The sequence below is a fragment of the Triticum dicoccoides genome, chromosome 3A (assembly GCF_002162155.2).
Source record: "Triticum dicoccoides isolate Atlit2015 ecotype Zavitan chromosome 3A, WEW_v2.0, whole genome shotgun sequence".
Taxonomy (NCBI): domain Eukaryota; kingdom Viridiplantae; phylum Streptophyta; class Magnoliopsida; order Poales; family Poaceae; genus Triticum; species Triticum dicoccoides.
The window spans coordinates 490387219-490402779 of NC_041384.1; the positions used below are offsets into that span (position 1 = coordinate 490387219).

Genomic DNA, 15561 nt, shown 5'->3' on the forward strand with positions numbered 1-15561 from the left:
GAGCAACGCTCTGATCTGCATTAAACCTCTACCAGCTTCTGACTGGGGCGGCTGAATGGATTCTGCTATACGGGCCACAACAGTAAGATTCTGAATCGGAGTGAGGTATACCTATGGTTTCGGTGGAAATAATTGCCGCTGTCATCGACTGGACGTGGGGATCTGCCGTCGAGCACGTTCGTCGAGTGAACGCTGAAGATTCTCCACTCGAGTGCGCTCAGCCAAAGTGGCTAAACGCACTGCCTCCAAGGCCCGAGCCTCAGAGGTCTCTCCAGCAACGGGCGTGTGTAGGGCCTCCATATTGCGGTGGTGAAGTTCCTCCCTCTGCTGAGAAGAGAGAGCTTCGGGGTGATACTCTTCATGGATACGCGACGGCTCACCGCCGCCATCATTGCTGCCGTTGCGACGCATGCCAGGCGGGCTGCGGGGCGTGTCGACCATCAGGACTTCTGTCGCGGGGTCACTGCTGTCGCACTCGGACAAGGTCTCGACGGAGCCAGTCGAACAGGCCATAGAGAGATTCGTCGGGCTCAATTGTCGCGACTTGAGGGGTGGCCGACTAACGTGCCACTATGTGCTTCACCCACCGCTGAAGCCGCGACCGACCGGATCACTTGCAACGACGAGCAGTGGGGAGTGAAGGTACTGTGGGAGCCGACCGATACTAGGTCGACGGCTGCCGCAGTAGAACGCCGCGAACGCACGCACGAAAGTGTGTCGCTCCGCGGATGGGGAGCACCTCGACATCGAGAGGAGCTTCCTGAAGACAAGCGGAGTTGTCGGCGATGAAGACGAGCGCGTCGAGACGGATCTCACGACCCTCAGCCAAACCTCCGCCGGAAACCATGATGAGAAGAGTCAGAGAAAATTGCAACCTCACCGGAAAGTCGCTAAGACACCTGCCCCAAGGTGGGCGCCAACTGTCGTGGTACTAAGTCTGACAGTAGAATAGGGGGGTAAGAATGTAGAGGCAAGATCCTAGCTATGGTGAGATTGTGCATGCAAGATGTACAAGTTTAGGCCCTTCGCGGAGGAAGTAACAACCCTACGTCTCGGTCCCCGAAGGCTCGGTCGATTGAAATATGCGTGAAGTTTCAGGTGGTGCGAACCCTTGTGCCAGAGGAGGGGGGTGGCTTATATAGAGTGCGCCAGACCCCTCCAGCCCTTAGTTACACAGGGTTTAAGGTACATAAAGATGGGGCGTTACTGATAACGCCAGCAATAAAGATACATGAATGACTATTAAGTCTACAGGGTAACGCCTGACCGTTGTCATACATAGTGACTTTAGATCTTCCATCCATCGAGTGATTCTTGTTACGGTCGAGTGAGTACTACTTGGTCGAGTGAATGATGATATCCCTCGAATGCTTCTGACTTTAGGTCAATGTCCTTGGGGAGGGTGTCTAGGTCAGGCCTATGACCCTATCCTAGGTACATGTCGTCGTCACCGGTCTCATGAACTTGGTCATGTAAGGTTGGTCCGGGCCGCTTCATCCAACAATACCACTGAATCAAAATAAGACGTTGGTTGTAATCAGTATGCCACAACTCTTTGTGTTCTACTCGTGCATATCATCTACGCATAGACCTGGCTCGGATACCACTCTTGGGCATGTAGCATGCAATTTCAAAAAATTTCCTACGATCACGCAATATCTATCTAGGAGATGCATAGCAACGAGAGGGGGAGAGTGTGTCCACGTACCCTCATAGACCGAAAGCGGAAGCGTTAGCTTAACGCGGTTGATGTAGTCGAACGTCTTTGCGATCCAACCGATCAAGCACCGAACGTACGGCACCTATGAGTTCTGCACACGTTCAGCTCAATGACGTCCCACGAACTCTTGATCTAGCAAACTTTCGAGGGAGAGTTTCGTCAGAACGACGGCGTGGTGACGGTGACGGTGATGTGATCCGTGCAGGGCTTCGCCTAAGCACTACGACAATATGACCGGAGGAGTAAACGATGGAGGGGGGCACCGCACTCGGCTAAGAAACAATTGATGTCCTTTGGGGTGCCCCTGCCCCCGTATATAAAGGAGGAGAGGGGAGGAGGCCGGTCCTAGGGGCACGCCAAGTGGGGGGAAACCTACTAGGACTCCTAGTCCTAGTGGCCCCCTTCCTTTCTTTCGAAGGGGAAAGGGGAAGGAGAGGGAGAGGGAGAGGGAAAAGGAAAGGGGGGTCGTGCCCCCTCCCCTTGTCCAATTCGGACTCCCATGGGGGGCGCCACCCCTTGTGGGCTGCCCTCTCTCTCCCCTATGGCCCATGTTGGCCCATTATTTTCCCTCGGGGGTTTCGGTAACCCCTCGGTACTCCGATAAATATCTGAAACACTCTAAAACCATTCCGGTGTCCGAATACTACCGTCCAATATATCAATCTTTACCTCTCGACCATTTTGAGACTCCTCGTCATGTCCGTGATCTCGTCCGGGACTCCGAACAATCTTCGGTCACCAAAACACATAACTCATAATACAAATCATCATCGAACGTTAAGCGTGCGGACCCTACGTGTTCGAGAACTATGTAGACATGATCGAGACACATCTCCGATCAATAACCAACAGCGGAACCTGAATGCTCATATTGGTTGCTACATATTCTACGAAGATCTTTATCGGTCAAACTGCAATGACGACATACGTCATTCCCTTTGTCATCGGTATTTTACTTGCCCGAGATTCGATCGTTGGTATCTTCATACCTAGTTCAATCTCATTACCGGCAAGTCTCTTTACTCGTTCCGTAATGCATCATCCCACAACTAACTCATTAGTCACATTGCTTGCAAGGCTTATCGTGATGTGCATTACCGAGAGGGCCTAGAGATACCTCTCCAATACTCGGAGTGACAATCCTAATCTCGATCTATGCCAACCCAACAAACACCTTCGGAGACACCTGTAGAGCATCTTTATAATCACCCAGTTATGTTGTGACGTTTGATAGCACACAAGGTGTTCCTCCGGTATTCGGGAGTTGCATAATCTCATAGTCAAAGGAATATGTATAAGTCATGAAGAAAGCAATAGCAATAAAACTTAACGATCATTATGCTAAGCTAACGGGTGGGTCTTGTCCATCACATCATTCTCCTAATGATGTGATCTCGTTCATCAAATGACAACACATGTCTATGGTCAGGAAACTTAACCATATTTGATTAACGAGCTAGTCAAGTAGAGGCATACTAGGGACACTTTGTTTTGTCTATGTATTCACACATGTATCAAGTTTCTGGTTAATACAATTCTAGCATGAATAATAAACATTTATCATGATATAAGGAAATATAAATAACAACTTTATTATTGCCTCTAGGGCATATTTCCTTCATTGATGTTATCATGGTGAACATTAAATAGCTTGGTGCTTGTGGATTTCATGGTATTGTTTAGATTTCCTACATGCACACAAGGTGTTTGCTGAAATGCCTATGAAGAACTAGCTCGTTGTTTTGGTCACTTTTGCTGGCCCTCTACGCTAACAACTTTGCAGATTGCAACATCTTAGGATCAAACATGTCTACCTCTTTGGTAGGCTTTGAATTCTTTATGCTTCTTCTCCAAACCAAAGAATTAATCTTTTGCAACATGATTGACTAAGTTCTAAACAAGGGGCGTACATTTATCCTTGTCATAAGCAACAACTTTGATTCTCTCAAAGGTGTTGTTCATCACACTGAACTATTCATGCTGATTAATGCAGACTTGAATAACTCCAATAGTGTAGGACTCCCCACAACTCCAAGAGTAACAAATCAACGATGAACTCAAGGGGGAACCAAATTTGCTCACGAGCTCCTCCATCTTTTCCCCTAAGAGGCTGGTAGGTTTTGAGGAAGAGGGGAGGAGCTTATGGAGCTTCAAATAATGGTGGTTGGGGGGAGCACAAATCAAACAATACCCATTGGGGAAGAAGGGGCGTTCCTTAAATAGATTCACATAAAATTTTCCCATTAGGAGAACCACCACACCACCCGAAGGGTCAGCAAGTAGCCTTCGGACTGTTCAGATTCTAGGGCGATATATTTTGGAAAACCTATGGGAGGATCTAGATGTTAATGTATCACCCTCGATTATTCAAAGATCACTATCCGGAGCCCTGGGGGTTGGTCCGGAGCCTCTAGATACAACCTCCGGGCGCACACAGAAAGCCGGGAAATGGGTGATATAATGGGGCTTACTCATGGCTTTCAATTGGGATTTTTCTCAAACTTAGGATGTGGAGTAAGGGATGTTTTTTAGGATATATGATTCCAGCTGAAGTTCATCATGTGATCCCTCTTTATAGTACAACTTTCCTGTGCTTCAAACATAAATAAAATAAACAATTGGAATACATCGTCGTCCTCTGTCTTTTTGTATGTAGGGTCCCGAACCACACATGATTTAAACCATATGGACTAACACCTATTTCATACGCTTACTACACATGGTTACTCTCCTAATTAATAGACATCTACACCAAAACCCACATAGGCGCTTGGATGGGTATTGTAATAGAGTTTGTATAGGGATGGTTTCCTTTTTTACTAAGTATAGAGAGTAGCTTTTCAAATGCATTAGAAGTTGCAAAGAAAATACTATGGAGATGGATGTTCATCCAAAGTTTTGTACCAAGAGTAAGAGTCAGAAGACAATTTGATAAGGGTGCAAACGAGGCGTTTTTTGATACACACTCTATAGAGGAGTCATTTAGGGCCAATAATTTTATATCTATTGTTGATCAAGCTATAGCTTCACTTACTTGGGGATTTGAACAATACCAATGGTATGCAAAAGCATTTAGTTTATTGTTAACTTCAGATCGACTGCTGCCCTTGGATCGTAAGAGTTTGATGATTGGTTGTGTTAATCTTGAGGATGCATTTAAGAGTTGAGAACATAAAGATACCACTGGACTTGATTTGTGTTGTGAGTTAATTTTTGTTCATGATTTACTTAAGAAATCTATGCATCTGACATTTTCGAACCATTCATGTGACTATTACATATGCGGAAAGGAGCTTTTCTACAATGAAGTTATTAAAATCCTACATGTGTTCTACTATGAAACAAGAAATGTTCGAAGGATGGATGACAAATAGCATTTGAAAATGATTGTTGGAGAGGATTAATTATGAAGATATAAGTGAAGACTCCATTTCAAGAAATACTAGACATATGTTGATTTTCGTATAACATAAGATTAACAATATTTGTACTCTTTTAGCATTAATATTTGTCATACTTCTAAATCTCGTACAAAAAAAATATTTGAAGTTATGCAACTAAGTGAGAGTACACTTTAGGTATAATAGTTCTTTAGTTATACTAGTTTCTTCTCTAAAAAAACAAGGCTCCATCTTGCATTTTGTCCCGCGGCCTTAAATTCTCGGAGACGATCCTGAAGAGCATGGTCATCTCTCTTGGTACATTGAGCAAGGTTAGTACGAAGGGGTTTAACTTTTCCAAAAACAAAAAAAACTCTATTGTGGAACAATATGTTGATCTCACCTTGAGAAAACAAATATTGATTGGTCATTGAATGAACATGTTAGGTGATGATCAAAACAAGCGAAGTCAACAACGGACCCATGTGGTACCATCTTGTAGATTCTACCCGTTCGTCCCAAATTCTCGGTGCCAGGGTTCCTCCACAGTGTCGCCTCGACCCCCCTCCTCTCTTTCGTCCGGCGGCCACGACGACAACCTGATGAGTGTGGACATGCCCCTTTCTTTGTTCTTAGTTCTAGTACGTCTTTGTTTCCCTTGGTTTGGTTCCACGACATCAGCGTGGTGGCGGCGGCGATGGCACGTCGGAGTAAGATCTCTTCGCCCTCTTCCTATCTCGACGACATCCGGTCCAATGCCCATGAGGAGCCTATGAGGGTAGGTTCTGCCAAGCCTACTGGCTCTCTTTGAATCTCAGTAGTTGGTGTGTCAATCAAGGAAAGCAGTTGGCTAGCTCTTGGTGCATTGACTTCAACCCATTATTTTGATCTGTTCGGTGGCAAGGCCTCCAACCCTCTAAATTGATGGTGAACAACTGCAAGCATGTGATGTGTGTGATAATGCCCCAATTGATATTAAACCTCATTGCGAGCGGCATGACGATATTGGAGACTACAAAGCCTTGTATGAAAAGTATGATAATGTGCAGCTCTTCGGCATTTAGAAGTATTTTTGGCCATTCTAACATGCAAAACAACATATAGACATGCATGTTGTAGGATAAAATAAGGGATGTTTGACATAGTTACCAAGCCGAAGGGGATTTCTACAAGGTTGTTTATTTATGTCTCTCTCCTAGCTCGTGAATGCAAATCGAATTGAACTTTTTTGTTCTTGTCACATTGGTTGCTGCTCAAGTGCCTATTGCTTAAGTTTGGGGTGTGGTATGGTTGTGTTGACATTGGAGGCATGACATACATGAGTTCTTTGATATGTTGATGATTATGCTGGGGTACTGATGTTGTATTGAGCTCTTGCAACTATATTATTGTGGCGAACCATGGATAGCTGGGTGCATGTGGATTTCATGATTTGTTTTAGATTTCCTGCATGCACATAAGATGTTTGCTAAAATGCCTGTGAAGATCTAGCTCGCTGTTTTGGTTGTTTTCTCTGCCCCTCTACACTTACAACGAGGGCGTTTGCACTTTGCAGGCGACCGTTTTGTGTCATGCTGCTTAAGCTTTTCCAACCGACTAATGTGTTTTCTTGATAAATATCGGATATGGGATGCCACATGCATTGGCCCCTCAGAAAAAGTTAAACGAAAGTCTCTGTCTGCGGATTGCACCTACGGGCTACATCTTCTTGGATTGGATGTGAAGCTGAAAGCTAGGCGCACGGTAGAAAGGAACAAGACGCCTCGTGTGCTTAACTGTGCAACGGTGCAAGGCGTCTGGGTTGTACTTGTGTCGTCCAGACGTTGTGCCCAAGTTAGCTGCATGTGTGCGTCCCCTCTGACGTCTGCCCATCTCCGTCCACCCCTCCACGGACGATGCAAAGGCAACCATAGTAATCTATATATTCCATGGTCATATCAGCTTACTGTATCTATCTACACCTCCCTTTTCTCCAAGAACAGTTATCGGTGAAAAATAGCGCATGCCAGGTGATCACAAGAGAAACGGAATCCATCTGACCTGACTGACCGCGCACGCACGGTGCGGCCGGGCTCGCCGAGCACATCAGCGAAGCTTAGCAGCCAGGAAATGGACGCGACAGCAGAAGCTAGTAGTGGAGGAAAAGGTGACCGGCCGGAGAAGAAGGTGCCGTTGCTGGACATGTTCAGGTACGCCGACCGCCTCGACGTGCTGCTCATGGCGGTCGGCTCGCTGGGGGCGGTGGCGAATGGCGTGTCGGAGCCCCTCATATCCATCCTCTTTGGAGACGTCATCAACTCCTTCGGCCAGAGCACGACCAGCACCGTCCTCCGCGCTGTCACCAAGGTGAACGCTACGGTGATCACTCCCTTAATTTGAAGAGTGGCAAGACGATTTAACAGAGAATTAATGTTCTTTCGATCTCCAGGTTTGTCTCAACTTCATATATCTGGGCGTTGCGGCAGCAGTGGCTTCTTTCCTTCGTAAGTGGAATCTCCATCCAATATATTCTTGGAGTGCATGTTTCCTGCCAGTCAAACTTTAGACGTCAAGCAAATACTACACATGAAAAGATGGTTATACATTCAGCATATAGCATTTTCAAATAAACTAAAATGCAGAGGATAGTAACCAAGTTGGGAACCAGCTTTCTCCATGGGGAGAGTGACAAGCTTGTAAAAATTTAATATCAAACTCAATCGCATCTCCAAGGTATAAAATTGACAAGCAGTGGTCAGTGAAATGAACAGAGATGCGCAACAAAAGGATACATATTCACACTGATACTACTTCGAATTGAAACTTTTCGTAACTGAATAAGTGGAACACAAGGACACGTGGGCTTGGCCCCTTGGCCGTAGCTTGATATTTGTTTTCTGTTGGCTAGTGTAGGTTGGTCCGCTTTTCCCTTCTTCTTTGTTGTTTAAGTTGTGTTTTTGTGTACTTAGCTGTCGGGTGAGTTTTGTCGTCCTTGTTGTCTTCATCTTAATACAAAAGGATGCATATTTTGGTGTGTGACCGAGATAGGGTGCGCAAGTTTGTTCTCGCTTGAGTGATGAACAAGCAGATGCAATGATCAACAGAGCAATCATCATCAGTAATCCTGTATTCATCCCATGAGAAGTACCAATTGCATTCCTAATATGGAATATGTGTAGTTAAATTACATGCTAATGGCAGAAATGCTAGTTAGGCTCACCCTTTATTCATTTTCAGAGGTGTCGTGCTGGACGATGGCAGGCGAAAGGCACTCGTCCCGCATCCGTTCCTTGTACCTGAAATCAGTTCTGAGGCAAGACATTGCATTCTTCGATACACAAATGACAACAGGCGAAGCAGTTTCTAGAATGTCTAGCGATACGGTCATGATTCAAGATGCTCTTGGTGAGAAGGTAATACTTTTGTTGTGGTACTAAATCAAGAAACATAATATTTTTCAACACACTGAAAGGTGCGCAAAAGTCAAATGCAAGCATCAGTATTTTTATCGCTACTACAGAAATTTTTGTTCTACTTACCTGAGTGTATTTCATACATTCTATGCAGCCCAACTGCTGACATTCATTGATTCTGATTTACAGGCAGGGAAGCTTGTACAACACACATCCGCCTTCTTTGGGGGTTTTATCATAGCATTCACAAAAGGCTGGCTCCTTACCCTTGCCATGCTAACATCACTACCACTAATTGCTATCGCTGGTTCAGTATCTGCACAACTGCTAACCCGGGTTTCTAGCAAGCGACTAACATCTTATAGTGATGCTGCAGACACAGTTGAACTTACAATTGGATCTATACGAACAGTGAGTTCAAATTATATCAGTTATTGGAAACTGTATCAGTTATCTCAGTTATTTCAAATTGTAGCAGCCATTAATCTAGCAACTCATGTTAACAGTTGTGTCCTTCAATGGCGAGAAAAAGGCTATAGAAATGTACAATAAATTCATAAAAAATGCATACATGACTGTTGTTGAGGAAGGCCTTGTAAGTGGTTTTGGCATGGGCTCTGTCTTCTGCATCATATTTAGCAGCTATGGCCTAGCCTTCTGGTATGGTGGAAAGCTAATCATTGACAAAGGTTATACCGGAGGGAAAATCATCACTGTTTTGTTTGCCGTATTGACTGGCGCAACGTGAGTTCCTGAAATCATTACGCTGATCGGTACTAATATTTGCTGTATATAACCCTCAATTTATTGAAGAGCTAATTGAATGAATGAAAATATAAAACATTACATAATAAAACTTTAAAATCTAGATAACCTTTTTTCTTACGCATGCCTTGTGAATACATAGTTTTCTGTAAATTCTATAAGAAACTTTACATGGCAATTTGATGTACCTTTCAAGGCGTGTTCAGATATTACGTTTAGATAGTTCATATTTGATTACTTATTTATTACGTTTAGTGGTAAATAATGTCAATTGTAATGCTTGAGCTCAAGGATAATAATTGTTTTATATAAATACAAATAGCCCACAAGATTCAAGGTGCCTCCTTCTCCTTGAGGATAGAAGAAATCCAACAATAATCCTAAAATATCTACCATAAATTCTAAAGAAAAATAGTCTGATCTACATTTCTACTTTTGGGGATCAAATTATAAAAAAAACCTCTTGCTAGACAGATCAACCAAATCGACCACAGTAAGCACGATTTTTAACCAGGTGTAAATTATTCTATTTTCATTTTATGTTTCCTCAGCAAAGCACACATACGTGAAGGATTAGTGGTTATTTTAAAATTGTACTTCAGGCCAAGAAATAAAAAAGTGACTATTGCATATGGTACTCGTATGTTAATGTCCTAAACAGGGCACTCTCCAATTTTTTGTAACAGCTCGTTAGGTAATGCAACACCATCAATTTCTGCAATTGTGGGAGGTCAATCTGCAGCATACAGACTGTTCGAAACGATTGAGAGGAAACCCGGGATAGATTCAGATGATACCAGCGGCATAGTCTTGGAAAATATCAAGGGTGATATTGAGATAAAGGATGTACACTTTAGCTACCCTGCAAGACCCGAGCAGTTAGTATTAGATGGACTGTCATTACAAGTAGCTAGTGGAACAACAATGGCCATAGTTGGAGAGAGCGGAAGTGGCAAGTCAACTGTGATCAGCCTAGTTGAAAGATTCTATGATCCACAGGCTGGCGAAGTTTTGATAGATGGAGTAAACATCAAGAATCTGAATCTTGATTGGATAAGAGGGAAGATCGGCCTTGTTAGCCAAGAACCGTCGCTGTTTATGACCTCCATTAAAGATAACATAATCTATGGTAAAGAAGATGCAACTCTTGAAGAAATCAAGAGAGCAGCCGAGCTCGCAAATGCAGCAAGCTTCATCGACAAGTTGCCGAATGTATGTAAATAAAGATTGAGTGCTTCAAATAACTTCTTGAAATTTAAGCTAACAAAATTCTAATTTCATACCAGGGATACAATACATTGGTTGGCCAACATGGCACTCTGCTTTCTGGAGGACAAAAACAAAGAATTGCAATTGCAAGAGCCATCCTTAAAGATCCAAAAATTCTTTTGCTAGATGAAGCAACAAGTGCACTGGATGTGGAATCTGAGAGGATAGTTCAGGAGGCACTCAATAGGATAATGGTAGAAAGAACCACACTTATCGTTGCTCATCGTTTGAGCACTGTAAGGAATGTAGACTGCATCACAGTTGTTCATCAAGGGAAAATAGTCGAACAAGGTTAGAATCTCTTGAATATACATTACTTTTCCCATTCTAGAGAATTTCTATTGTCAACCTATGATGACTCATTCACCCCATCACGTATCCTATATGTACAGGTCCTCATCAAGCATTGGTGAAGGATCCCGGTGGAGCTTACTCCCAGCTTATTAGGCTACAAGAAACCCATGGTAATGAAAGACGTAAAATACAGGATCCTGGAGTGCCCAATTCCTTATTAAAAAGCACTACTTTGTCAATTAGACGGTCAGTGACTAAAGATTCCTTTGGCAATAGCAATAGATACTCTTTCAGATCTGATGAGTCTCATGAGGATGAAATCATAGGCAAGCAGAACAAAGAGGACCTTCCTGATGGGAAGACCCTTCAGAAAGCACCAATTGGACGCCTTTTTAATCTTAACAAACCAGAGGTGCCATTTCTTCTGCTCGGTGTTATAGCAGCATCGGTGCATGGAATCATTTTCCCATTGTTTGGCATACTAATGTCTGGCGTTATAAAATCATTCTACGAGCCACCAGATAAGCTGCGAAAAGATTCTAGCTTTTGGGCATTGATAGCTGTTGTTCTGGGGGTTGCAGCTTTCATTGCAATCCCTGCAGAATATCTTTTGTTTGGAATTGCTGGTGGCAAGCTTATAGAGCGTGTTCGTACTCTGTCATTTCAAAATATTGTGCATCAGGAAATTGCTTGGTTTGATAATCCCTCAAATTCGAGGTACTATCATATTTCAAATCATCTCAATTATTTTATCTTCTCGTACATAGATCTACACAGATACTAAGATTCTGCTTTATCACTTACAGTGGTGCACTTGGTACACGGCTCTCAGTCGATGCATTAAATGTTCGGCGCTTAGTTGGAGATAATCTGGGAATTATAGTGCAGTCTACAGCCGCAATAATCACTGGCTTTCTCATAGCATTTACAGCGGACTGGAGGCTTGCACTCATTATCACTTGTGTCATTCCTTTAGTGGGTGCACAGGGTTATGCTCAAGTGAAGTTCTTCAAGGGGTTTAGTGAAGAAGCTAAGGTGACGAATAACAACTCTACAATTTATTTCCTGTTTGATTCAGGAGAGCAATCCTAAGTACCATGGAATCTCTTATCACGATAATGTGGTCTTATTATTATTTTGCAGGAGATGTATGAAGATGCAAGTCAAGTTGCAACTGATGCTGTTAGTAGTATCAGAACTATAGCATCTTTCTGTGCAGAGAAAAGAGTGGTTACAACGTATAACAAGAAATGTGAAGCATTAAGGAAACAAGGAATTCGAACTGGAATTGTTGGAGGGCTTGGTTTTGGTTTCTCACTCTTAGTGTTGTATCTGACATATGCTCTATGTTTCTATGTTGGTGCAAAGTTTGTTCGCCAGGGAAAAACTACTTTTGCAGATGTTTTCAAAGTAAGAATTGCTAAATTATTTGAAGTACCAATTTGTATATGGACATTAAGTTTTAGTAATCATTCACCAATTCATTGGATACTTTTCAGGTTTTCTTTGCCTTAGTTTTGGCAGCTGTTGGGGTTTCACAGGCAAGTGCATTGGCATCTAATGCGACAAAGGCAACGCATTCGGCCATTTCTGTTTTCAGTATTCTAGATCGGAAGTCAAAAATCGATACAAGTAGTGATGAGGGCCTCATGTTGGAAAATGTCAATGGCGACATTGATTTTAGTAATGTCAGTTTCAAGTACCCATCACGCCCTGATGTTCAAATATTTAGTGACTTTACATTGCACATTCCTTCCAGAAAGGTATGATTTGCAACCTTTAATAGTCTTGTTTATCATTGTTACACCCAATTGTTTCCATTCAGATAACTAACTTTAAGTGCCACCTCTTGGCGTAAAATCAAGATACAGCTTAAAAGGTGATGTATCTAGTTAGTGTTACCATACATAAGAAGCTTTCAGCAGATTTATTTCACACATGATCGTTCACAACCACAAAAACTGCTATGTTGAAACCTTTTCCTTCCATTTTCAGACCATAGCACTAGTTGGAGAAAGTGGTAGTGGCAAGTCCACAATAATTGCTTTACTTGAGCGTTTCTATGATCCTGATTCTGGTAGAATCTCAGTAGATGGAGTCGAAATTAAGAGCTTGAGAATTAGCTGGTTAAGGGATCAGATGGGGCTGGTAGGCCAGGAGCCAGTGCTTTTCAACGACACAATCCGTGCAAACATAACATATGGAAAAAATGGAGAAGCGACTAACGAAGAAGTCACAGCTGCGGCCAATGCAGCAAATGCTCATGAATTCATATCAAGCTTGCCACATGGATACAACACTCCGGTTGGCGAGAAAGGAGTGCAACTATCTGGTGGGCAGAAACAGCGGGTAGCTATCGCAAGGGCCATTATAAAGGACCCCAAGATACTACTACTTGATGAGGCAACCAGTGCCCTGGATGCGGAATCGGAGCGCATCGTTCAAGATGCATTGGATCGAGTCATGGTGAGCAGGACCACCATAGTGGTGGCACACCGCCTCTCCACGATCAAAGGGGCTGATATGATTGCAGTCATCAAGGAAGGAAAAATTGCAGAGAAGGGAAAGCATGAGGCCCTGGTGCGAATCAAGGATGGGGTCTATGCTTCACTATTAGAACTTCGCTATAATTCTGAGTAGAATTGTGTATTATTTGACATTTATTTTGCTCTTTCTTGTCATTGTTGCATTTGTTTGTTACTAGTATAAGCATTTGGCCATGCAATAAAATGACTTGGGATTTGGGAATTAAATGTTGTTAAGTAATATGCAACTTGTATTCTCATGTGGCCATAGGCCAGTATATATGCATATACAGGTTCGGTACAATATGTAGAAAGCTCCTTATAGAACAGGGAAAATACAAAGGGTACATGGACAAATATATATAACTCTAACACCCCTCCCCCCCACCCCCTCCCCCTCTCAAACTCATGGTGGATCAAGAACCCTAAATTTGGAGGGGTAGAAGTCATGTTGTGCTATAGTCTAACCCTTTGTAAATAAATCTGGCAATTGTAACTCAGACTACACATACTAAAGAGCAATAATCTGATCCTGCACACTGGAGCGCACAAAGGAAGCATCAACACCAATATGCTTGGTTAACTCATGTTTCAAAGGGTCACGCACAATACTGTAGCACTTCTACTGTCTCATGAGAGAAGAGTAGGTTAGTGACAAAAACACCAAAATCCTAAAGCAGCCATCATAGCCAAGTCATCTCTGTTGTCAAAAGAGCCATAGCTTGCAACTCAGCCTTTGCACTCGAACGGGAAATTGCAATCTATTTCTTTGTCTTCCAGGCAATGAGGGAACCACCAAGAAGACATAATAAGCAGAAAGGGAACAGTGATACGAAGGATCACTAGCCCAAATAGCATCCGAATAAGCCGAATAGACGGCGAGAGATTATTCCACGAAGATATCGTAGAACACGTAGGAGGTGACTGTAGTTGTCTGAAGTGTGAGAAGAGACAAACTAACTTAGAATGTGAACGAGATTGGAAATGTCTAGGTGAGTGACGACTAGATAGACAAGACTCACAACAAGATGACGGTCGTGCGTCGGATCAAACAAAGGCTCCCCTTTAGAAGCACGAAGGTGGATTGAGCTCCATCGGAGTCTCAATAGTAAGGAACTGCTCAAGATGAGTTTTCACAAAGGCTATGTACTCAAGATATAGAAGAAGAAGAGTCCAACCATGAGCTGAAAGGTGGAAAAAAGTGCAGGATCATGAGCACTCGCTGAAAAACCAGCCACAATCACCTTTGAGGCGAAACGCTCATACCAGACACGAGGGGCTTACTTAAGGCCATAGAGAGAGCGACAAAGACGATAGACGATGCCATCAAGAACAGAATACCCAGGTGGTCGTTGCATGTAGGCTTCCTCATGAAAGTCACCATTAAGAAATGCATTCTTGACATCAAGATGAGAGACAAGCCAATGTTGAATAGAATCCACAACGAGAAGTGTACGAACGATGATCATGTGAGCTACAAGAGCAAATGTCTCATCGTAGTCATGACCATGCTCCAGCTGAAAGCCATGACCCACAAGATGAGATTTGTAGCGCTCAGTAGAACCTTTGGAACGAGCCTTAACCTTGTAGACCACTTAGTGATGGGAGGAACGAAAGGGGGGGATAAGATCCCGCATGTCGGTGTGGTCAGGGTAAGAAATCTCCTCTCCATCGCATGCCGCCATTTCGGATGAACAATAGTGTCATGATAAGAAGTCAGCTCAAGAACAGTGGCACCCAAAAAAACATAGCGGTCAACAGGCAAAAGCGGGCGGTCATGTAAGTCATAGGTAGGTGGTGCATCACCAGCAGAAGGAGACATAGTAGTCGAGGGAGATGGCTCATCAGAAGAAGATGGAGCATTAGGAGAATTCACGGCACATGGACGTCAAGTGTAGTAAAGAAGAGGACGAGGATGAATCACTGAGAAAGTTTCGGGAGACAGGCGATGTGAGGTAGCCTCAGGTGATGAACAAGGTGGGGAAGTCACAGGTGACGATGACACGGGCTCCACAACAATAGTATGTGTAGGCACGGTTGAATGGTTGGATGAGGGCAAAACATGAGTGATAGTTGTATCGGGAAAAGTGAGCAAAAGAAATGTCCTCAATCTAGAAGGCCAAAGGAGAGCATGAACGCAGATAGTAAGGACGAGACTCATCAAAAGTCGTAACCCGACAATCCGCATCCAATAATCAACAAGATTCCAACATTGA

The 15561-nt window shown here is 43.3% G+C and overlaps 1 protein-coding gene across 1 annotated transcript; it reads left to right on the forward strand.

The window, feature by feature from the left end:
* The first annotated feature begins 7209 nt into the window (after window positions 1-7209).
* Window positions 7210-13460, forward strand: LOC119271675 (ABC transporter B family member 4-like). The gene is made up of 12 exons (XM_037553412.1): window positions 7210-7446; window positions 7529-7583; window positions 8317-8492; window positions 8682-8907; window positions 8999-9236; window positions 9944-10469; window positions 10544-10817; window positions 10919-11537; window positions 11627-11855; window positions 11964-12230; window positions 12320-12583; window positions 12816-13460. Exons 1-12 carry the CDS (start codon window positions 7210-7212, stop codon window positions 13458-13460), a joined length of 3756 nt encoding a protein of 1251 aa, XP_037409309.1.
* Window positions 13461-15561: the final 2101 nt, after the last annotated feature.

What these genes read in the sequence shown, in the direction of transcription:
- LOC119271675 (XM_037553412.1), top strand. Translation starts at nt 7,210, where the DNA reads ATGGACGCGACAGCAGAAGCTAGTAGTGGAGGAAAAGGTGACCGGCCG. An exon ending in TGGATCTATACGAACAGTGA is followed by an intron (nt 8,908 to 8,998) that starts GTTCAAATTATA and finishes TCATGTTAACAG; the next exon opens with TTGTGTCCTTCAATGGCGAG. An exon ending in TGCACATTCCTTCCAGAAAG is followed by an intron (nt 12,584 to 12,815) that starts GTATGATTTGCA and finishes TTCCATTTTCAG; the next exon opens with ACCATAGCACTAGTTGGAGA.